The 25,558-nt window shown below is 43.2% G+C and overlaps 1 protein-coding gene across 2 annotated transcripts in view; it reads right to left on the bottom strand.

Annotated features, from left to right (window-relative positions):
- Window positions 1-362: 362 nt before the first annotated feature.
- Window positions 363-25,558, bottom strand: part of DNAAF4 (dynein axonemal assembly factor 4) — a 50,309-nt gene continuing 25,113 nt past the window's right edge. For both annotated transcript variants that reach the window (XM_077263787.1, XM_077263786.1), the window contains exons 6-9: window positions 23,030-23,139; window positions 18,836-18,989; window positions 7,300-7,405; window positions 363-772 (exon numbers count right to left, since the gene is read on the bottom strand). In XM_077263787.1, the coding sequence (XP_077119902.1) occupies window positions 660-772; window positions 7,300-7,405; window positions 18,836-18,989; window positions 23,030-23,139 (483 nt within the window). In that variant the 3' untranslated portion in view covers window positions 363-659. The remainder of the gene's footprint in view (window positions 773-7,299; window positions 7,406-18,835; window positions 18,990-23,029; window positions 23,140-25,558) is intronic.

Below are 25,558 nucleotides of genomic sequence, written 5' to 3' on the forward strand. Positions count from 1 at the left end.
AAATTCGTCTTTTTTTATATCGTTTTATTCCATTTTTTTCCAGCAGTAGGATGATAAAGCATAGTTTTTTTGTTGTTGTTTTTTTTAAACTTTTTTTCCCCCACAGTGTTCACTGTAGGGTTAACTAGTTGGACATTTTTCTAGATCAGGTTGTTCGAATATGGCAATACGAAATGTGTACTTTTGTTTATTTTTGATTTTACATAAATGTGTTTTTATTGTTGTAATATTCCTGATGACACCGGTACCAGTTTTACACATACGCGTTTTATATGGATGTGTGAAGGGGGCCTTACATTAGATGGTGGATGTTCCTGATACTATAGACTTTAATCTAATACAGATACTGGCGGAAACCATGGTCACATCTGATTTATATTTTAATGGAATTAGGACTGTTCATGTGATCATCCTTGATAAAGAATGAAGAAGAATAAATATGACCACACTTCCATGTATGATCCAAAGTCTTGAGGTCTGAGATAAGAGAGGTAAAAAGAAATCCCACAGTAACGATCATTTATTGGAAAAATGTAATGTCCTTATATTAATACATACTTATAGCAAAAGATAGTCACATAATAAAAATACACGTTGCATATTGTACACTCGGTGTAAATGTACAAAATTGTGGAAACAGTGGAAAAGAACATAGCCAATTATTCAGGACCTAAACTGGTGCCTTGGATGATCCGTCTAATTTTCTCCGCATCAGATTTCACATTTAGGTTGGTAGGGTCAATCTTAATGGCAGCTTCATAGTCCTGTAGACCTGCAGGGTAGAATAACAACATTATTGCTCGCACTATATTTGGTGGCTGTTAGACACAAAGTGGATGAAAAATAAATGGAGTAGTGGATATAGGACAAAAGGAGGTTAATCAGCTATGATAGGTTGATTAGGAGCAACTGAAAGGCTGCTCACCATATCCCTACTCCTGAGTATGGTTCACTTGGTAAATGAGATGTTTGTCTCACAAATGGCTGTGTGTGTGGAGGTGTGCAGATCTCCTGGATTGAGTGCTTTTGCTAAAGGACTAAGAAGCTAGACTCTAAGCCAGGCAGGCTAACCAGCACTATTGTGTGGACTTTATGCGCTATGTTTTACTTTATGCTGGAAAAGAAGGTCTGAATTTAAAGTTTTCCTGTGATGTGGTTTATGAGGACTGAAATAAACCAGCCAGACTTTAAATAGAACAGTTCCTGTGATACCTCAGATCACTCCCAAGTGAGTAGCATTGTTACAGTATATTTCCTCTTTATTAAAATATCTTTTTTCCCATTAACATGTTGTGCTTCTGTATAATGGATGCAAAACATCTCATTTTTTATAACATGAAGTATCTCTCCAACCTATACACCACAACTGGGAGAAACATTCTGTAAAACAAAAAAGGATATATTATTTAAAGAGGACCTTTCTTTCACCAGTTTGAGCATGTTGAACTGACCACAAAACGGAATAATGGATGCAGAGCTGCTTTTTTTTTAATCTCTTCTGTCCGTTGCAGAGATACTAGCTTGAAAAGTTTAAGTTATGTTGTAGTTCAACTGGGCATTACCAGAGATTTGTCTCTGGGGGAGTGTACTTTTTCACCTGCATGAGGTTGACCAATATAAGCGGTCAACATCATGCAGGGGAGAAAAGAATACGCCCTCCTCTCCTCAGTGATCTCTGCAACTAACTACTGTGTGGAGCTACAGCAGAGCTGAGTTATGGATCATTACAAACACTTCCCCATCTCATTTCATGGTAGTCAGTGCGAAGGAAGGGCGAGAGCTGACAGCCCTCGGAGATCGGAGCCGGAAGAGTTTGTAATGATAGATACTCTACCCAGTAGCTGCAGAGATCAGTGAGGAGAGAATGGCGTGTTCTTCCCTGCATGATGCAGCCTGCTTAAGAGTGCTCAATCATCAGCAGGGGAAGTGCACACCCGCAGAGACAGGTCTCCCGTAATGCCTAGTTTAACTTTAAGTCAGTGGGCTATTATATGACCCGGGTATAATGCCAATAGACAATGGTGTGAGATGTACCCCTTGAAACCAGCTCTGACCCCTCCTGGACCTTTGAGCGCCCCTCAGACATGGACTTGGGCCCCTTTTGGATATCAGAGAAAGGTGAAAGGAGGGTTCCTTGATTGCTTGGGGAGTTCTCCAAAGCCAAGTATTTGTCCATGAGGCTCCATGAGGTCATCTGCATTCTGGGGATCTCCTTGGCAGCCTAGCATTCCATGGACTTAGGTAGTGAGTGGATAAATCGGTCCACCACCACTTTTCCCTCCATTTATGCCAGAGAGCAAGTAAAAAAAAAGTGTAAAATGCATCCCACCAGCACCAATAGACTTAATTCTGCCTAATATTTAGTGATAAAAATTCAAATAAAATAAAAAAAAACAAATAATCAGAATTAAATTTGGTCTGTTGGTTCGGCCCTCCACAACAGTAACAGTCTCTCAGGTGGCCCCTTGAGAAAATAAATAGTTCACTTCTGCTGTGAATCATCATATCTTTCCATTTAAAACACTTTGAAAGATGCCCTTACAGGGAATAGGTGATAATTGGAATTACTGTGGGCCCAGTATGGAGCTCTCATTACATTTTTAATTAAGTCATTGTCAAGCATGCACCTTGTCATTTCAATGTCTTTGGGGCTGATGTACACAGCCAATTGCAGTTTTATTGCCTTTAAAAGGAATCTGCCACCAGGTTTTTGCTACCCCATCTAACAGAAGCATGACCCCAATTCCAAAGATGAATCACTTATTGGCTGGCTTGCTGCAGTTTTCGTAAAATCACTGTTTTATCTGAGACAAATCTATCAGTGTTTTTACTGCTGAGCTCTGTGTAACCCCATCCACATCAGTGGTTGGCAGCTTCCTGGGTACGTTGTGCATAGCCAGAAAGCTTCCAATCAATATTAGTGACTGGGTTATACAAAGCTTTTGAATATGGAGGAATACATGGCAGCAGGGTTACTAGTCCTCTAGTGATAATCCTCTGCTAATCTAACAGCAATTTTCTCAAAACTACAGTAAGCAGCCCAGTAAGTGACACATCACTGGAATCAGGGTGTCTCTCTCTACGTTATGGTCTTCTCAGATTAGGTGGCAAAAACCTGGTGACAGATTCCATTGAATTGAAGCAGCATCACGTGTGTGTAAAAGCCGCTCCATTCAAAGTTCTCTGCACGGAGGAGGATGGGAGGGCTCTCAGGACCCCTGTACTAGTGATTGGAAGGGTACCAGTGATCAGACATGTATATACCTACTATACTGTAACTATTGTGAGAAAAGCCCTTTTAGCAACAGCTTTCAGCTTTAAAAGTAGAAATGGAGCCATATACAGTGTCTTGCGAAAGTATTCGGCCCCCTGGAACTTTTCAACCTTTTCCCACATATCAAGCTTCAAACATAAAGATACCAAATGTAAATTTTTGGTGAAGAATCAACAACAAGTGGAACACAATTGTGAAGTTGAACTAAATTTATTGGTTATTTTAAATTTTTGTGGATATTCAAAAACTGAAAAGTGGGGCGTACAATATTATTCGGCCCCTTTACTTTCCGTGCAGTAAACTCACTCCAGAAGTTCATTGTAGATCTTTGAATGATCCAGTGTTGTTCTAAATGCCTAATGATGATAAATATAATCCACCTGTGTGTAATCAAGTCTCCGTATAAATGCACCTGCTCTGTGATAGTCTCAGGGTTCTGTTTGAAGCACAGAGAACATCATGAAGACCAAGGAACACAACAGGCAGGTCCGTGACACTGTTGTGGAGAAGTTTAAAGCTGGATTTGGATACAAAATGATTTCCAAAACTTTACACATCCCAAGGAGCACTGTGCAAGCGATCATATTGAAATGGAAGGAGTATCATACCACTGCAAATCTACCAAGACCCACCTGTCCCTCTAAACTTTCATCTCAAACAAGGAGAAGACTGATCAGAGATGCAGCCAAGAGGTCCATGATCACTCTGGATGAACTGCAGAGATCTACAGCTGAGGTGGGACAGTCTATCCATAGGACAGCAATCAGTCGTACACTGCACAAATCTGGTCTTTATGGAAGAGTGGCAAGAAGAAAGCCATTTCTCAAAGATATCCACAAAAAGTGTCATTTAAAGTTTGCAACAAGCCACCTGGGAGACACACCAAACATGTGGAAGAAGGTGCTCTGGTCAGATGAAACCAAAATCGAACTTTTTGGCAACAATGCCAAATGATATGTTTGGTGTAAAGGCACCACAGCTCAACACCCTGAACACACCATCCCCACTGTCAAACATGGTGGTGGCAGCTTCATGGTTTGGGCCTGCTTTTCTTCAGCAGGGAGAGGGAAGATGGATGGAGCCAAATACAGGACCATTCTTGAAGAAAACCTGTTGATGTCTGCAAAAGACCTGAGACGGGGACGGAGATTTGTCTTCCAACAAGACAATGATCCCAAACATAAAGCAAAATCTACAATGGAATGGTTCACAAATAAACGTATCCAGGTGTTAGAATGGCCAAGTCAAAGTCCAGACCTCAATCCAATCGAGAATCTGTGGAAAGAGCTGAAAACTGCTGTTCACAAACGATCTCCATCAAACTTCACTGAGCTCGAGCTGTTTGCCAAGGAAGAAAGGGCAAGAATTTCAGTCTCTCGATGTACAAAACTGATAGAGACATACCCCAAGCGACTTGCAGCTGTAATCGCAGCAAAAGGTGGCGCAACAAAGTATTAAGTTAAAGGGGCCGAATAATATTGCACACCCCACTTTTCAGTGTTTGAATTTCCACAAAAATTTTAAATAACCAATAAATTTCATTCAACTTCACAAGTGTTTCACTTGTTGATTCTTCACCAAAAATTTACATTTGGTATCTTTATGTCTGAAGCATGATATGTGGGAAAAGGTTGAAAGGTTTCAGGGGCCGAATACTTTCGCAAGGCACTGTACTAGTAAATAGGAAAGTTAGTTATTTGGAAACAGTGGAATGAGCGGCCATATTAGTTGTCACTTTTGAATCAGCTTTTGTGCATCATTTAATGTCTTGGCACAAAAGAAAGAGGCGAGTGCGTAATTGTCGACTGGTGACTTTGTATAAATAGCATTTGAGTGTTTTCTTTGTATCAAAGATAGAAAAATGAAGCATTGCATAAAACTATGTGCTGAGAAGTTGAAGCATTATATAATGTGCTCATGTGAAAACATACAATAAAGTGCAGGAGTGAAAGTTTACCCCTGTTATGGCAGTGACTTTCTGTAGTTATTGTGCACAAACTCATCCCAAACAATACAAAGAAAATTGCTTTATTCAAGAAAACCTTGAAAAGTCTTATTTTGTTCTATTCAATGTCGGAAGCCCTTGAGGTAGAGCGGTTTCTCACATCTGCAGTTTTTCCAACAAGTAATTGCAGAAGGTAAAGATTAATAATGACGACCTCTGAGACAATATGGAGAGCATGTGAACAATACATCTTTTTCTCTCGCTTTTGAGGCTTTGCATACATTCCGTGATTCACAAGATGCCCCGCTTTAATAACACCACTTAAACATCAAACTGTTATATACAGAGAAAAAAAAGGGATAAATATCGATCAAGATAAACTGTCGCACAAGTGTGCTATTGTCCAAAGTTCTCCAAACGCCATTTTATATAGAATAGAAGTACTTCCATTTGCCAGTCTCACAAAGCCCTGAGCTCCAAGCACATTAACACCTTATTTCTACTTCCACCACACTCCACCTCCAGCTAAAACGTGGCCATACATCTTAGGCCTGGTTCACTTACTTACTGAGCTCTATGCTGAGCTCTGCATCAGGGTTTCAATCTACATCCCCTAAAATGGTACCAATATAATCCCATTTATCAGTAAGGGTCACATGCACCATATCATACAGACCCCAACGTGAGAAGCATGACTAAGACCATACATCAATGCAAAAGTGAACAAATTTAGTGATAAATAAATTCAAATGGAAAACTTAAGTTAAATGAATCTGCACAAGGTTAAGAACCAGACAAAAGGAAAACTGGACAAGGCAGTTAAAAGGGGTATTCCGATCTCCAAGATCCTATGGTGTAATATAAATATTAGCAAATATCTCCAACTATAAATGTAGTATAGTTCTTCTGATTAGCTATGTTGCTTATCCCATTTGCGGGACATTGCATTTGCTTAGGTATCCAAGGATACGACCACTCATATAGTTGTAACCATGGATATCTAAGCTACTGCAATGCCCTACACGGGTAAGTGACAGAGTGAATCTGAAGAACTATATTAAATTTTCTTTTTTGAGGTATTTGCTATTATTATTACTGCACATTTGGATAGGATCTTGAAGATGGGAATACCCCATTAAAGGCCCCAAGGGATGGCACAATGCAGATGGGCATGCATAATTAAAAGAGGAATAGATGAATGAAGTGTGTATATAGATAAAAATGGACAATAATCAAAGGTGAATGATACCAGTGATGATAATAAAGTGAAAGTTTAATCAATGAGCATAAATGAAGATCGTCCAACGTATAGAAAGTGGCGTCTTATAGTCCGGATGTACCGGCACTGCCTGTCGTGGGGAGGTGGGGGAGCAGCATCGGCAGAGCAGCAGGACAGAGGCAGGAGCCAGCTGCTGCGGCTAACTCCTGTGCCCGCTGCGGCTAACTCCTGTGCCCGCTGCTAAAGAGAAATGAATATTCACTGCAATTTACACCCATGGGCGTGGAGGGCAATGAATATTCATTTCTCTTTAATTGCATTCTGGTATGATTGGACCCCATCCCCGTCCTGGTATGCATGGCCCCATCCAAAAACATTAAAAAACCCAAACCATTACACTTACCTTCCCGGCGCTCCCTCGCAGTGTCTTGTTCGGCTGCCAGCAGCTGTTTTATGCTTGTAAGAAGCACATGGCAGGGATGTCATGCGCTGCTTGCAAGCCGAAGGGCAGCTGCTGGAATACTAACTACACTGCACGCTGGGACTGTGTGCGCGGAGAGCAGTGAGTATTCAATGCTCTTTAATTAAAAGCGAACACAATGTCAGCCGGAGACCTTCCTGCAGCTGCTGGCAGTCACGTGTGCCGCTACTAAAGGGAATGAATATTCACCGCATTCCATACCCACTATACCAGAAAACTGGATATTAAGCACAGAATTGACCACATTATGCTTCAAAAAATTTTTCTCCCTAACTTCCTCCTCAAAAACCTATGTGTGTCTTATGGCTCGGTGCGTCTTATAGTCCAAAAAAATACGGTACGTTTCTGTTTTTATTACTACATAGCAAAGAAATCTTTACCTTCCACATAGAGCTCCATCTCGCAGAAGGCCGTGCCACGTCTTACGTGAGCCTTAAGTCTGGCTGCAGCATTATCCAAGACTGGCGGAGAGAGCAGCTCCAAAGCCTACATTAGTCACAACATAATTGGAAGAAAAAAGTTGCCAGAAACATCAACTTTATTATCACATTTCTGATTATTTGTAGTCAAGTGTTAAAATGTTCATAGAATTTACTTTGTAGAAAATATACATACACACAGTACAGACCAAAGGTTTGGTCACACCTCATTTAAAGATTTTTCTGTATTTTCATGACTATGAAAATTGTACATTCACACTGAAGGCATCAAAACTATTAATTAACACATGTGGAATTATATACTTAACAAAAAAGTGTGAAACAACTGACATTATGTCTTATATTCTAGGTTCTTCAAAGTAGCCACCTTTTGCTTTGATGACTGCTTTGCACACTCTTGGCATTCTCTTGATGAGCTTCAAGAGGTAGTCACCGGGAATGGTCTTCCAACAATCTTGAAGGAGTTCCCAGAGATGCTTAGCACTTGTTGGCCCTTTAGCCTTTACTCTGCGGTCCAGCTCACCACAAACCATCTCGATTGGGTTCAGGTCTGGTGACTGTGGAGGCCAGGTCATCTGGCGTAGCACCCCATCACTCTCCTTCTTGGTCAAATAGCCCTTACACAGCCTGGCGGTGTGTTTGGGGTCATTGTCCTGTTGAAAAATAAATGATGGTCCAACTAAACGCAAACCGGATAGAATAGCATGCCGCTGCAAGATGCTGTGGTAGCCATGCTGGTTCAGTATGCCTTCAATTTTGAATAAATCCCCAACAGTGTCACCAGCACAGCACCCCCACACCATCACACCTCCTCCTCCATGCTTCACGGTGGGAACCAGGCATGTAGAGTCCATCCGTTCACCTTTTCTGCGTTGCACAAAGACACGGTGGTTGGAACCAAAGATCTCAAATTTGAACTCATCAGACCAAAGCACAGATTTCCACTGGTTTAATGTCCATTCATTGTGTTCTTTAGCCCAAACAAGTATCTTCTGCTTGTTGCCTGTCCTTAGCAGTGGTTTCCTATCAGCTATTTTACCATGAAGACCTGCTGCACAAAGTCTCCTCTTAACAGTTGTTGTAGAGATGTGTCTGCAGCTAGAACTCTGTGTGGCATTGACCTGGTCTCTAATCTGAGCTGCTGTTCACCTGTGATTTCTGAGGCTGGTGACTCGGATAAACTTATCCTCAGAAGCAGAGGTGACTCTTGGTCTTCCTTTCCTGGGGCGGTCCTCATGTGAGCCAGTTTCTTTGTAGCGCTTGATGGTTTTTGCCACTGCACTTGGGGACACTTTCAAAGTTTGCCCAATTTTTCGGACTGACTGACCTTCATTTCTTAAAGTAATGATGGCCACTCGTTTTTCTTTACTTAGCTGCTTTTTTCTTGCCATAATACAAATTCTAACAGTCTATTCAGTAGGACTATTAGCTGTGTATCCACCAGACTTCTGCTCAACACAAGTGATGGTCCCAACCTCATTTATAAGGCAAGAAATCCCACTTATTAAACCTGACAGGGCACACCTGTGAAGTGAAAACCTTTTCCAGTGACTACCTCTTGAAGCTCATCAAGAGAATGACAAGAGTGTGCAAAGCAGTCATCAAAGCAAAAGGTGGCTACTTTGAAGAACCTAGAATATAAGACATAATTTCAGTTGTTTCACACTGTTTTGTTAAGTATATAATTCCACGTGTTAATTCATAGTTTTGATGCCTTCAGTGTGAATGTACAATTTTCATAGTCATGAAAATACAGAAAAATCTTTAAATGATAAGGGGTGTCCAAACTTTTGGTCTGAACTGTATATATTTTATATATACTAGCTGTTTCCAGCCAGCTAACGCTCGGCATGCTCACTGCTATCTATTTAACGCTGCTAGTGATTAAACTAAAGCAAATAGTGACAACATTCAATAGCGCTTACGCAGGTGGTAAATTAACTTAAAATGAAGTTAATAACAATAATAATAATAATTAAAAATCAGAATAATACGAATACTTTTTATTCAGTGTAAAATCAAAAACAAACTGGATTCGTGTGGTAATGTGTGGGGACAGAGCCTCAGGTGGTAATGTGTGGGGACAGAGCCTCATGTGGTAATGTGTGGGGACAGAGCCTCATGTGGTAATGTGTGGGGATGCAGCCTCATGTGGTAATGTGGGAGAACGGAGCCTCGTGTGGTAATGTGTGGGACGGAGCCTCATATGGTAATGTGTGGGGACAGAGCCTCGTATGGCAATGTGTGGGTACGGAGCCTCGTGTGGCAATGTGGGAGAACGGAGCCTTGTCTGGTAATGTGTGGGGACAGAGCCTCGTGTGGTAGTGTGGAACGGAGCCTCGTGTGGTAATGTGTGGGGACGGAGCCTCGTGTGGTAAGGTGGTGGGGCGGGATCATCGTGTGGTAATATGGTGGGGGGGCGGGATTATGTGTGGTAATGTGGTGGGGGGCGGGACTATGTGTGGTAATGTGGTGGGGGGCGGGATTGTGTGTGGTAATGTGGTGGGGGGCGGGATTGTGTGTGGTAATGTGGTGGGGGCGGGATTGTGTGTGGTAATGTGGTGGGGGCGGGATTGTGTGTGGTAATGTGGTGGGGGGCGGTATTGTGTGTGGTAATGTGGTGGGGGGGGCGGTATTGTGTGTGGTAATGTGGTGGGGGGGGCGGTATTGTGTGTGGTAATGTGGGGGGGCGGGATTGTGTGTGGTAATGTGGGGGGCGGTATTGTGTGTGGTAATGTGGTGGGTGGGCGGGAGTGTGTGGTAATGTGGTGGGGGGCGGGATTGTGTGTGATGTGGGGGGCGGAGCTACTGTGCAGGGGGCGGGATTAGCGAGTAATCACGATGCTATATATATATATATATATATATATATATATATATATATATATATATATATATATATATATATATATATATATATATATATATATATATATTTACACATACACACAGTCATGGCCAAAAGTATTCACACCCCTGCAATTCTGTCCGATAATACTCAGTTTCTTCCTGAAAATGATTGCAAACACAAATTCTTTGGTATTATTATCTTCATTTAATTTGTCTTAAATGAAAAAACACAAAAGAGAATGAAGCAAAAAGCAAAACATTGATCATTTCACACAAAACTCCAAAAATGGGCCAAACAAAAGTATTGGCACCCTCAGCCTAATACTTGGTTGCACAACCTTTAGCCAAAATAACTGCGACCAACCGCTTCCGGTAACCATCAATGAGTTTCTTACAAAGCTCTGCTGGAATTTTAGACCATTCTTCTTTGGCAAACTGCTCCAGGTCCCTGATATTTGAAGGGTGCCTTCTCCAAACTGCCATTTTTAGATCTCTCCACAGGTGTTCTATGGGATTCAGGTCTGGACTCATTGCTGGCCACCTTAGAAGTCTCCAGTGCTTTCTCTCAAACCATTTTCTAGTGCTTTTTAAAGTGTGTTTTGGGTCATTTTCCTGCTGGAAGACCCATGACCTCTGAGGGATACCCAGCTTTCTCACACTGGGCCCTACATTATGCTGCAAAATTTGTTGGTAGTTTTCAGACTTCATAATGCCATGCACACGGTCAAGCAGTCCAGTGCCAGAGGCAGCAAAGCAACCCCAAAACATCAGGGAACCTCCGCCATGTTTGACTGTAGGGACCGTGTTCTTTTCTTTGAATGCCTCTTTTTTTCTCCTGTAAACTCTATGTTGATGCCTTTGCCCAAAAAGCTCTACTTTTTTCTCATCTGACCAGAGAACATTCTTCCAAAACATTTTAGGCTTTTTCAGGTAAGTTTTGGCAAACTCCAGCCTGGCTTTTTTATGTCTCGGGGTAAGAAGTGGGGGCTTCCTGGGTCTCCTACCACACAGTCCCTTTTCATTCAGATGCCGACGGATAGTACGGGTTGACACTGTCGTACCCTCGGACTGCAGGGCAGATTGAACTTGTTTGGATGTTAGTCGAGGTTCTTTATCCAACATCCGAACAATCTTGTGTTGAAATCTCTTGTCAATTTTTCTTTTCCGTCCCCATCTAGGGAGGTTAGCCACAGTGCCATGGGCTTTAAACTTCTTGATGACACTGCGCACAGTAGACACAGGAACATTCAGGTCTTTGGAGATGGACTTGTAGCCTTGAGATTGCTCATGCTTCCTCACAATTTGGTTTCTCAAGTCCTCAGACAGTTCTTTGGTCTTCTTTCTTTTCTCCATGCTCAATGTGGTACACACAAGGACACAGGACAGAGGTTGAGTCAACTTTAATCCATGTCAACTGGCTGCAAGTGTGATTGTTATTGCCAACACCTGTTAGGTGCCACAGGTAAGTTACAGGTGCTGTTAATTACACAAATTAGAGAAGCATCACATGATTTTTCGAACAGTGCCAATACTTTTGTCCACCGCCTTTTTTATGTTTGGTGTCGAATTGTATCCAATTTGGCTTTAGAACAATTCTTTTTGTGTTTTTTTTCATTTAAGACAAATTAAATGACGATAATAATACCAAAGAATTTGTGTTTGCAATCATTTTCAGGAAGAAACTGAGTATTTTCTGACAGAATTGCAGGGGTGTGAATACTTTTGGCCATGACTGTATACATATATATAATTTTTCACTTTTTCACTTTTGGCACAGCTTTTGCTATAAATATATGTGTAAGGTTGTATTTCATCAAGGCTATGGCCTGTAAAGCACCACTCCAGCGTTTGTTTGTTTTTTTATTGCACCGCTGGAGTAGTGCTTTATATGCAATTTCCCTGCTACTGCCGCCTTCATCATTTTCCTGCATCGCTCTGGTCGGTCTCTGGCGAACAGTGACCTGCCGAAAGTTCCAGTGTTTCATGGAGTGCGCCGGAGGTCACTATCAATACAAGTCTATGAGAACCTCCTTCTGGCCCTCGTAGACTTAAGTCACAAGAGCTCAGTATACTTCCGGCCAGTCAGAAGCTGCGCTCACAAGATGGCACAGCGGTAACAGAGCGGTGCTGAAACAGTTGTGAAGACGCCAGAGGGTAAGTATATGACCAGGGGACTTACATTTAAAGCGCCACTCCAGCACTGAAAAACAACCTGCTGGAGTGGGGCTTTAAAGCTTGTGTCCCCTCGCTATTAACCACTCTATCAGGTATAGTTCCTTATCGACTTTTTGGAGGAAGAAGACCAATAGGTCCATCTATAATAGAAAATTAAATTCCCTAATTCACTATGTATCAGTAACAGAGCACACTGTATACCGCTGCCTGAGCAAGGGCAGCATTGCATTACTGGGGAATGGGGACGGAGTTAATGTATGTATGCACCACATGCCCAGGTTCTCACACCAACATGTATTTATAAATGGGCTGGTGGCAGTTTAGGAAGCCCCTCTCTACTTACGTGCACCCGGTTGATTAATCTGGCACATGCTGCACTGGGTGAAGACTGGCACACCATTAATATGGTGCACTGGGAATTATCCCGCACTGTATGTATCATTGTGGGCATGACCATAGACTGAACACCGTGTACACTCCTGTATACTACATACTGCTGCTACAATTAGGATTTTATCTTAATATTTCAAATCTGGACTCGGATGCCAAGTTTTAGCAATATAATTTTTTTTTTTTTTTTTTTTTTTACCAATGATAGTACAAGAAAATAGTGTCTTTGGCATAAAAGTAACTGTTTTGCTTGCAAAGCCATGGTTATAATAGTGTAAACAAAAATCCCAGTTGCATTCTAGATGCCAGGGTGGTACCACTAGCTGCGACCCACCCAAAAAGGGCAAAATCAACTCCAAATAACATGGGGAAAATAGGAGGAAACAAGAGTATCTGATAATTATAGTAAAAAATATATAGATTTTATTAAAGTACTTTTTATAAAACAGTAATCAGGTAGAATGACAAAATACAAAAACAGACACATACAACAGGGTCATACATAGTAAGAAAATGTGTACAAAGACATTACCCATATGCTTAAACAGTGTAGCACAAAGAGTACAGCAATGTCAAGTGATATACCCCAGTAAACACTGCTGGTAATGAGAAATCTCAGTATAGTAACCAATATTCATCAGGGGCAGAGCTTACCAGTGGGGGAGAGAAGACCCTGAGCCGGATGGCAAAGACCACAACGCATGTTTCGCGTGTTCCAGACCGCTTTCTCAAGGGGATGTGGTGAAAGAGTGCAACAAGGACCTTAATGTAGCCATGGTGATTAGTCACATGTTGTATCACATGCGCAATGTGCCCGGCGGGTCCCAGCAGCTAGAGCACAGGACGTCAGGCATCATTGCACACGCGCAGGGAGATAGAGGGTCCCTGGGCATGCACAGGAGGCATGCAGACATCCGGCCTAGTGAGGGACGCGACAGGCAGCAGTGCGCGCAAGCGCAACAAGAAGTGCACAGCAATAACCCCCCGGGGGGACCAGATAGAAAGTCCAAAATGGCGTATGAGCCTGGGGCACACCGGGAAATACAACAATAAAGTCAGTATATTTAAACATATTGCATAACATTAACAATATATATCGGGATCCATATATGGTAGATGCTTGTGGAGGGGAATCGCTGTAGATGCCCCTGCCGTATATTGGTTGCTATACTGAGATTTCTCATTACCATGCACTCCTTAGGCATTGGGACATGTTTTACTGGGGTTTGTCACTTGACATTGCTGTACTCTTTGTGCTACACTGTTTAAGCATATGGGTAATGTCTTTGTACAAATTTTCTTACTATGTATGACCCTGTTATATGTTTCTGTTTTTTGTATTTCGTCATTCTACCTGTCATTTTATAAAAATACTGTAATAAAATCTATACAGTGGGGGGAATAAATATTTGATCCCTAGCTGATTTTGTTAGTTTGCCCACTGACAGAGACATGAACAGTCTATAATTTTTAGGTTAGGTTAATTTTAACATTGAGAAATAGAATATCAAAAATAAAATCCAGAAAATCACATTGTATACATTATATAAATGTATTTGCATTTTGCAGTGAGAAATAAGTATTTGATCCCTCTGGCAAACAAGACTTAATACTTGGTGGCAAAACCCTTGTTGGCAAGCACAGCAGTCAGACGTTTTCTGTAGTTTACGATGAGGTTTGCGCACTTGTCAGGAGGAATTTTGGTCCACTCCTCTTTGCAGATAATCTCTAAATTATTACGATTTTGAGGCTGTCGCTTGGCAACTCGGAGCTTCAACTCAACCATAAGTTTTCTATGGTATTAAGGTCTTGAGACTGGCTAGGCCACACTCCATGACCTTAATGTGCTTCTTTTTGAGCCACTCCTTTGTTGCCTTGGCTGTATGTTTTGGGTCATTGTCTTGCTGGAGCACCCAGCCACGATCTATTTTTAAATGTCCTGGAGGAGGGAAAAGTTGTTGTCACTCAGGATTTTAAGGTACATGGCTCCATCCATTCGCTCATTGATGCGGTGAAGTAGTCCTGTGCCCTTAGCAAAGAAACACCCTCAAAACATAATGTTTCCACCTCCATTCTCGACAGTGGGAATGATGTTCTTTGGGTCATAGGCAGCATTTCTCTTCCTCCAAACATGGCGAGTTGAGTTAATGCCAAAGACCTCAATTTTTGTCTCATCTGACCACAGGACTTTCTCCCAACCACTCACAGAATCATCCAGGTGTTCATTGGCAAGCTTCAGATGGGCCTGCACATGTGCCTTCTTGAGCAGGGGGACCTTGCGGGCACTGCAGGATTTTAAACCTTTACAGCATAATGTGTTACCAATGGTTTTCTTGGTGACTGTGGTCCCAGCTAACTTGAGATCATTAACAAGTTCCCCCCGTGTAGTTTTAGGCCACGGTCACACTTGCGAGTTCAATGTGAGAAACTGGCACAAGTCTCTCGCATCAATACCCTGCACTGCCGCCGGCACTCGGGACTGGAGTGTGCGGCTGCATGTATTTTTTGTGCAGCTGAACGCCCTGGTCCCGAGTGTCGGTGGCAGTGCCGGGACTTGGCGCAAGTTTCTCGCATTGAACTCGCAAGTGTGACCCCGGCCTTAGGCTGATCTCTCAGTTTCCTCATGATCAAGGATACCCCACGAGATGAGATTTTGCACGTTGCCCCAGATCAATGTTGATTGACAGTCATTTTGTATTTCTTCCATTTTCTTACTATTGCACCAACAGTTGTGTCTTTCTCACCCAGCGTCTTACTTATGGTTTTGTAGCCCATTCCAGCTTTGTGTAGGTCTATGATCTTGTCCCAGACATCCTTATAACGCTCTTTGGTCTTGCCCATGTTGTAGAGGTTAGAGTCTGACTGATTGACTAATTGAGTCTGTGGACAGGAGTCTTTTATAAAGGTGACTATGTAAAGGTACCTTCACACTAAGCGACTTTGCAGCGAGAACGACGACGATCTGTGACGTTGCAGCGTCCTGGATAGCGATCTCGTTGTGTTTGACACGCAGCAGCGATCTGGATCCCGCTGTGATATCGCTGGTCGGAGCTAGAAGTCCAGAACTTTATTTCGTCGCTTATCACCCGCTGTCATCGCTGGATCGGTGTGTGTGACACCGATCCAGCGATGTGTTCACTTGTAACCAGGGTAAATATCGGGTTACTAAGCGCAGGGCCGCGCTTAGTAACCCGATATTTACCCTGGTTACCATTGTAAAAGTAAAAAAACCACTACATACACACCTTCTGATGTCTGTCACGTCCCCCGCCGGCGGCTAACCTGCACTGTATGTCTCAGCGCCGGCCGGCCGTAAAGTAGAGCACAGTGGTGACGTCACCGCTGTGCTCTGCTTTACGGCCGGCCAGCGCTGACACTTTCAGTGCAGGGAAGCCGCCGGTGGGGGACGTGACAGACATCAGAAGGTGAGTATGTAGTGTTTTTTTTTTACTTTTACAATGGTAACCAGGGTAAATATCGGGTTACTAAGCGCGGCCCTGCGCTTAGTAACCCGATGTTTACCCTGGTTACCCGGGTGCTGCAGGGGGACTTCGGCATCGTTGAAGACAGTTTCAACGATGCCGAAGTCGTTCCCCTGATCGTTGGTCGCTGGAGAGAGCTGTCTGTGTGACAGCTCCCCAGCGACCACACAACGACTTACCAACGATCGCATCGCTGGTCGTGATCGTTGGTAAGTCGTTTAGTGTAACGGTACCCTAAGACAGCTGTCTTTAATGCAGGTAACGAGTTGATTAGGAGCGACTTACTGGAATGTAGCAGCCAGAACTCTCAATGGTTTTAAGGGGATCAAATACTTATCTCTCACTGCAAAATGCAAATACATTTACATAATTTATACAGTGTGGTTTTTCTGGATGTTATTCTATCTCTCAATGTTAAAACTAACCTACCCTTACAATTATAGACTGTTCATGTCTTTGTCAGTGGGCAAACTTACAAAATCAGCAAGGGATCAAATACTTATTTCCCCCACTGTATATTTTTTACAATAATTATCCAGGCTCGGACTGGCCCACCGGAGAATCGGAGGATTCTCCGGTGGGCCCAGGCACTGACACCTGCTGGCATACTAGCCAGCAGCTGCCTAGGGCCCCCACTGCTCCAGGGGCCCTTAGCCAGTGGCTATGGGGCCCCTGAGTCAAGGGGACCCGCCCTGTGCCAGTAGCAGCAGCTGGAGACAGGATCCTGTCCCCACTGCTAAAGAAAAATGAATATTCACGCTTCCCCACGCCCCTAGAGGTGTGAATACCATTTCTCTTTAATAGCGGGTAGCGTTAGCCGCAGGCTGTAGCTAACACTGCCCGCATGTAAAGCCCTACCACCGCACTACACACACAAAGTACCGCACACATACACACACACACACACGCAGGCACACAGAGCAGCTCACCTCCCGGCGTCCTGCTTCCTGTCTGAGACAGCCCAGCTGGATTATGTCATCATCCAGAGCGCTGTCTCAGACAGAAAGCTTCCAGCGAGGAAGAGGCTGCTGGGATGAGCTGCTTCTGCGGGGAAGTGAGCTGTGCTGTGTGCCTGCGTGTGTGCGTGTGTGTGCGTGTGTGTGCGTGTGTGTGTGTGTGGTGAAGGACAGAGATATTGGTGGGGGGAGACAATGATGGAGGTGATGGGCATTGATGGTGAGGAAGGGAATGATAGAGGTGATGGGAAATGAGGGTGAGGGGAGGCAATGATAGTGAGGGGAGGCAATGATGGAAGTGATGGGCAATGATGGTGGGGGAAGCAATGATGGAGGTGATAGGCAATGATGGTGGGGAGGCAATGATGGAGGTGATGGGCAATGATGGTGGTGGTGGGAGGCAATGATGGAGGTGATGAAATGGGCAATGATGGTGGCGATAGGCAATGATGGAGGTGGGGGAAGGCAATGATGGAGGTGATGGGCAATGATGGTGGTGGGGGGAGGCAATGAAGGAGGTGATGATGGAGGCGATGAAATGGACAATGATGGTGGGGGGAGGCAATGATGGTGGTGGGGAGGCAATGAAAGACGTGATTGGCAATGATGGTGGTGGGGGAGGCAATGATGGAGGTGATGAAATGGACAATGATGGTGGGGGAGGAGGCAATGATACAGGTGGTGGAATGGGCAGTGGTGGGGGAGAAGGCAATGATGGAGGTGGTGATGAGGACAATGATAGGGGTGGAGAGGGACTGCATTATACTTTATGAAGGGGCTACATTATATTCTGTGGGGGACTACATTATTCTCAGGGGACTACATTATATTATGGGGGGCTACATCATACTATAATGAGGGGGGCAGCATTATGCCCTGTGAGGGGGCTACAGTATACTCTATGGGGGGCGCTGCATTATATTCTGTGGTGGGCTGCATTATACTATGTGAGGAGGGCAGGGGGGCTGCATTATACCCTATGAGGGTGCTACATTATATTCTCTGGTGGGGACTGCGTTATACCTGAGGGGGTTGCATTATATTTTGTGGAGTGCTGCATTATATTCTATGAGTGGGGACTGCATTATATTTTATGAGGGGGCTACATTATATTCTGTGAGGGGGCTACCCCAACCCTTGCTACATAATTAAGACGTGAAATCCCTTATATTATACCCTGATATTAGCGCTTTTTACAATTGGTGGTCTTGTATCTATTTCTATGTAGCTACATAGTGGGCCCCAAGAATGATTTTCTCTGGTGGGCCCAAGGTGCTCCAGTCCAATGCTGCAATTATCTGATACTCCAGTTTCCTCCTATTTTTCCCATTGTTATAATAGTGTAGAGGATTATTACAGGCAGTATAGGAGAATGTTTTGTAAGATACAGCCTATTCAGTATATGACTCTATACATCCCTCTGTAATGGGGAGCTCATTCACAAGCCATGAGAAGAATAGTCTTCAGAGACTACGCCGCCGTTCAGACTGCTGCACGATAAAATCAATCTTTCCAAGGACATGTAAAGCTTGTGTTCAGCTTCAATGGTTTGTTCTTTAATAGAAGTCTATAGCAGTATCCAAGTGCGTGCGAGAATCATACAGAAGATATTTTATATTATACCTTAGAGGCGTCTTGAATTGTTTTATGGAGGTTTCTTAATTTAAGATGGCAGGCTGATCGATTAAGATACAGGGTTGGCATCTTGTCATTTAATCGTATTGCAAGGTTCAAGGCGTTGACAGCTGCTAAGTAGTCACCAGCCGCAAAAAGTTTACTGTGGTCAAGAAGAGGAAAAAAAAAAAGATGATTAGGCAAAGTTCTGAAATACTGTGCAACACGGATGTCAAGAACAACAACAACATTAAAAATCCCAGGATTTAGGGACCCAGGGGGTGGATCTCCTTTTTATACTCCCAGTTACTAAGCCGGAAATGCTCCTCATCACCATTGTTGAATGAGGCCAAACGGAGGACAGCAATGCCTTCCCTATCAAAGGAAGACTGGAGCGAGGCCTTCACCTCCCCACAATATGTTTCACCAAGAATTAATGACCATCTAGTCCAAATGTATATTGTCCATCAATGCTACCTGACAAGTAGCAGGTTGTATAAAATGGGTAGAGCCACCACTGCAGATTGCCATGGGTGTGGGGAAGAGATGATTTTATACACCTGATGTGGTATTGCCCTCTTATTGCAGATTTTTGGAAAGAGGCCACAGCTATCCTCATCGAGATCACACAACCCCCTGTACCGCTCTGCCCTAAGGTGTGTTTATTAGGAATCCTTGATGAGGAGAGCTGGCCTCACAACCCTAGGCTCTTCTCAGGGAAACATTAATTTTAACTCACAAGGCTATCGCCATGAGATGGATGGTTAGAAGACCCCCGCAAATTTCACACTGGGTCAATATGCTAAATACTGCAGCTTCCTATGAGAGCGTGGTATAGAAAAATAGATGTTGTCCTCAAAAGTTTGATAAGGTATGGAAACTTTGGTTTGATTCTCGATTGATTCACATTAGTCCCGAGGCAATGAGGAGCATTCTCTCCTGATAAAGTATGTGATATTTGGTGCCTGACATGGGCGTCTTATGGTTTTGGTTAAGATATTAGACCCATGGTATGTTAAGGGCAAGGTTAAGTATGTCAGACTGTATTAATGAGCAATGAGAAACGCCATTTGTTTTTTGATGTAAACTTATTATGTTGTGTAATCTTCAATAAAACGAGTTTTTAAAAAAATAATCACAGGATTTATCATTCAGAATGTGTAACCCCTCAGACGTATACCAGGAATTCTCCATCACAGCCACCTCACCCCCATTATCCGCACTACGCATTGCAATCCGGTCATTAGATTCCAGGGATTCTAACGCCGATTTCCTACATGAGTCATGTCATGTACATGAGATTTCTGAAATCTCAGACTTTGCTGGTACTGTAAAACGCAGCGGAGAATTTACATAAAAATGCTTAAATGCCTAGTGTGAACATAGCCTGTGAGGACTGCGACAGTTATTTAGATAACAGTTGTTGATAATAGCTTTCCTCGATATTCTTTGGTGAATTAGATGTTTCTCTAATATAAACACTTCAAATTTACCTCAGTATTTCTATCTCAATTCTATTTTTTTTTATTTTTGTGTCCTTGGTGGGTAACAGTCCATCTTATTTTAAATGTCAGAATTATGTGAATATGTGGCTTTTATTTGCTAATTGAAATTGTTATAATTGCGTGACCAAACAAAATTTTACGGGTATTGTGATGTCACCATTGGCCCGTATAAAGGCCGACTGTGATCTATGGCCTGTATACACCTGATGAGGAGGACGGACCATCCTTGAAACGCGTAGTGGAATAAAAGGTTTTTCATCCTACCCGAACCTGGCTTGTCTCCTCCTTGTGGCGCCCAATAGATGCCGCTTTCCTTTTTCTCCTTCCTTCATTCATCCGGCTCTGTGCTTTCAGCAGTGGGGGGTCTGCGGTTGGTGCAGCAGCAATCCAGGGGGAGCGCATGTTAATTCCAGTGTTGTGAATGGTGAGCACCACACACATTGTTCTACTTCACTTGGTTGAGTACACGTGGAGCCCTTTTCTTTGATTCCTATATCTTTGTATTTTTCTTTTAGGGTGAGGTTTATTTATTTAGAAGTGTAACCCTACGTGTGGCTCTGCAGTTGCTGCAAAACTACAACCACCATTTTGCTTTGCAGGATTAGAGGATCCCTGCAGTGATGTATATATACCACGAAAGGGGTTGTCCGGCCCTAGGCTACAAGTCTGCAGTCACTATGTGAATCCTCACAGCGCATAAACTGAATGTGAGTTCTACGGTGTCGGGAGCGGGTGGTCATGTGACCGCAAGTATACAAATCACATACTTGAGGTCACGTTCCCAGTACCAGAGAATCTTGACCGCACGCAGTGAACACGGTGTGAGGATTCACAAGTCTGCAGTTACAGAGTGAATGCAGACTTCTAGCCTAAGGCCAGACAACCCCTTTAAGGACCAGGTCCCATGAATCGATTCACGCCAACTCTTGTTCCAATGCTTCTGATTCATACACAGTTCCAAAGTCTTTTAAATTATGGTGGTATTTTTGTGGTAACATTGTGCGGAAATAGCACATAATGTACTAAAGGTAAAAAACAACAGCCTCATACGACCCAGTATATATTTTTGGTACAATAGGACTCTATGGGCGTCTATCCCTCTCTATACAGTACAGACCAAAAGTTTGGACATACCTTCTCATTTAAAGATTTTTGTGTATTTTCATGACTATGAAAATTGTACAGGTGTGCTCTATCAGGTTTAATAAGTGGGATTTCTTGCCTTATAAATGGGGTTGGGACAATCAGTTGTGTTGTGCAGAAGTCTGGTGGATACACAGCTGATAGTCCTACTGAATAGACTGTTAGCTGTTTTTTTCTTGCCATAATAGAAATTCTAAGTAAAGAAAAACGAGTGGCCATCATTACTTGAAGAAATGATGGTCAGTCAGTCCAAAAAATTGGGCAAACTTTGAAAGTGCCCCCAAGTGCAGTGGCAAAAACCATCAAGCGCTACAAAGGAACTGGCTCACATGATGACCGCCCCAGGAAAGGAAGACCAAGAGTCACCTCTTCTTCTGAGTTTAAGATTATCTGACTCACCAGCCTCAAAAATCGCAGGTTAACAGCAGCTCAGATTAGAGACCAGGTCAATGCCACACAGAGTTCTAGCAGCAGACACATCTCTACAACAACTGTTAAGAGGAGACTTTGTGCAGCAGGCCTTCATGGTAAAATAGCTGCTAGGAGAGCACTGCTAACGACAACAAGCAGAAGAGACTTGTTTGGGCTAAAGAACACAAGGAATGGACATTAGACCAGTGGAAATCTGTGCTTTGGTCTGATGAGTTCAAATTTGAGATCTTTGGTTTCAACCACCTTGTCTTTGTGCGACGCAGAAAAGGTGAACGGATGGACTCTACATGCCTGGTTCCCACTGTGAAGCATGGAGGAGGAGGTGTGATGGTGTGGGGGTGCTTTGCTTGTGACACTGTTGGGGATTTATTCAAAATTGAAGGCATACTGAACCAGCATGGCTACCACAGCATCTTGTAGCGGCATGCTATTCCATCCGGTTTGCTTTTAGTTGGACCATTATTTATTTTTCAACAGCACAATGACCCCAAACACACCTTCAGGCTATGTAAGGGCTATTTGACCAAGAAGGAGAGTGATGGGGTGCTACGCCATATGACCTGGCCTCCACAGTCACCAGACCTGAACCCAATTGAGATGGTTTGGGGTGAGCTGGACCGCAGAGTGAAGGCAAAAGGGTCAACAAGTGCTTAGCATCTCTGGGAACTCCTTTAAGATTGTTGGAAGACCATTCCCGTTGACTACCTCTTGAAGCTCATCAAGAGAATGCCAAGAGTGTGCAAAGCAGTCATCAAAGCAAAAGGTGGCTACTTTGAAGAACCTAGAATATAATACATATTTTCAGTTGTTTCACACTTTTTTGTTAATTATATAATTCCACATGTGTTAATTCATAGTTTTGATGCCTTCAGTGTGAATGTACATTTTTCATAGTCATGAAAATACAGAAAAATCTTTAAATGAGAAGGTGTGTCCAAACTTTTGGTTTGTATTGTACATATACAGCAGGATACGTCACAGCAATCGCGGATGCAGGTTGAGAGCTTTTCCCTGCATATATGTCAAATGGAGGCTGAAATTTTGATATGGGCAGAGTCTATAGGAAAAGGAGAAAATTGACAGAAATGCCCCAGTTTTCTAGGAAACTGCATAATCTACTCACTTCCCTTTGTCCTTCAGCCACTCTGGGTTTTTCTCTTCATCCTTTAAGTCTTGAAAGTCAAGGTTGTCAGTGTTCACAGCTCTGCGGGCTTCTGCCTGCTTCTGTAACCACTGGAAGATACAACAGAAAAGAATAATTCATCTTCTGCAAAGCCTTTACAGCTGCTTATTTTCCCATACACCATGAGTGGTAGAATAAAGTCAGTGGCCGTCATGAGCTCATACAGAAATGGACGTCCATTGGCCAAAAGTCTCACGTGCCCAACATTTCCTTACTTTTCTGATTGTGGCTATAAACTGCTAAACTTATGCTTCTACTGAAAAGCTATTTTTCTCCTGACACCAGTCTGTAAGCCCGCGTCCTTCTTAGTATCGCTGCTTTAGAAAATGCAAGGTCTGGAGACACATCACATAGCAGAAAAGGCACTTAACTGCCTAAGTACATAGCATAGGCTCAAATAAACTTTGCAATGATAAAAACATGTAAATAATTATTCTCGTGTTTGATTATTGCATTCTCACCCATTATCGACCTTCTGTAGCGAAGCTTTCTATTTTACAAAGCGGATCTGTTATTGCTCCTCCACATTCTCCTGACTTACACATTCAAGACAATGTGGGCAAAATATTTAGGAGGACTGACCACTTTGGACAATCCCTACTTGATAGGCCAAGTTCACATATGCAGTAATCATTCGTATGAAAGTGAACCAGCAACAATCAGGACTAGAAAGATTATGCCGACAGCTTCTTTGTCCGGCTAAAAAAAATGATTCCAACCAAATCCGTTATTTTATTTTTTTTACATTGAAGTCTATGGAAAACAGATCTGTTAAATAGCCATCCGTTTCTCTTCCATTTGACATGGACCCATTCTTTTGCTTACTGGATCACTTTCAAATGGATGATTACCGTACTTTACATTCACATGTCCAGGGGTCAATTGTTTAAACCTGATCCAGTAATAATAGAATGAATATGAATCAGATGAAAGAAAAATGGATGGCTCTCTTCCGCACCTGAAATCCGCTGCCTCGGGGTAACCCTCGACTCTGCCCTGTCCTTCAAACCGCACGTCCAAACTCTTGCCACCTCCTGTCGCCTCCAACTCAAAAATATTGCCAGAATCCGTCCCTTCCTAACCCCACAATCTACTAAAACTCTTGTGCATGCCCTCATGATCTCCCGCTCGATTACTGCAACAACCTCCTCTGTGGCCTCTCCGCTAACTCCCTTGCACCACTCCAGTCTGTCCTCAACTCTGCTGCCCGGCTAATCCACCTCTCTCCTCGCTACTCCCCTGCTTCTCCTTTCTGCAAATCCCTCCACTGGCTCCCAATTCCCCAACGAATCCAGTTCAAACTATTAACACTGATCTACAAAGCCATCCACAACCTGTCCCCTCTCTATATCTCTGAACTAATCTCCTACTATCTTCCCTCACGCAATCTTCGATCCTCCCAAGACCTCCTACTCTCCTCCACACTTATTCGTACCTCACACAACCGCCTCCAAGATTTCTCCCGAATATCCCCCATCCTCTGGAATTCCACGCCTCAACACATCCGATTATCCACCACCCTCGGATCCTTCAGACGGAAGCTGAAAACCCATCTCTTCAAGAAAGCCTACAGCCTGCAATAACCATTCTGCCTCCTCACCAACCACCCGAGCTGCCACCTAACCACCACCAGAGCTGCTGCCTCACCACCACCAGAGCTGCCGCATCCCCGATCTTCTGTCTCTTCCCCAGTATCCCATAGAATGTAAGTCCGCAGACAGGGTCCTCTCCCCTCTGTACCAGTCTGTCATCATAAATTTGTGTACTGTAAATTATATCTATAACCCTGTATGTAACCCCTTTCTCATGTACAGCACCATGGAATTAATGGCGCTATATAAATAAATAATATTTAACGGATCCGTCTTCCATAGACTTCAGTGTTAAATGGACCAAGTTGCAATAATTTTTTTTTTTTACAGGACAAAAAAGTGGTGTCTGCACAACTTTTTTTGTACTGCTAAGAAAACTCCATTTTAAACAGATGACTACTGGACATGTGAACTAAGGCTAAGTTAATATGTACAGTAATCATCTGTTAGAATGCATTAAGCAGCAATCCGTCGGCAAAAAAGTCCTCCAGTGAGAGACTCTCTATGTACCCGACTAAAGCTCCTCATACAGATTAGACCAATGTTGGCTGAACCCGCCAATATCGACCAGTTCAAGCGATTAGTCTACTGTGTATGTAGGCTCAGAACAGAAGATTAGCTGAGGAGTTATGGATCTGGCTTGCCCGTTTTTGGACGGCTGATAATTTTGTTCTCCCTGAAATCAGCTACCACATATCTGGCTAAGGCTCTTTCACAGAAAACACAGGAGCACTCGGCAGACCGAGAGCGCCGGTGTTTGGGAGAGATTACAGAGTTAGATGCCGACAAAATATTGGCTTATCCATCTTTTGGCGGATGGCCTTAAGAGATAGTGGGTCCTAAACAAAGGACTCCCCTCTAATAACTGTAACAGAGA

The sequence above is a fragment of the Ranitomeya variabilis genome, chromosome 5 (assembly GCF_051348905.1).
Source record: "Ranitomeya variabilis isolate aRanVar5 chromosome 5, aRanVar5.hap1, whole genome shotgun sequence".
Classification (NCBI taxonomy): Eukaryota; Metazoa; Chordata; class Amphibia; order Anura; family Dendrobatidae; genus Ranitomeya; species Ranitomeya variabilis.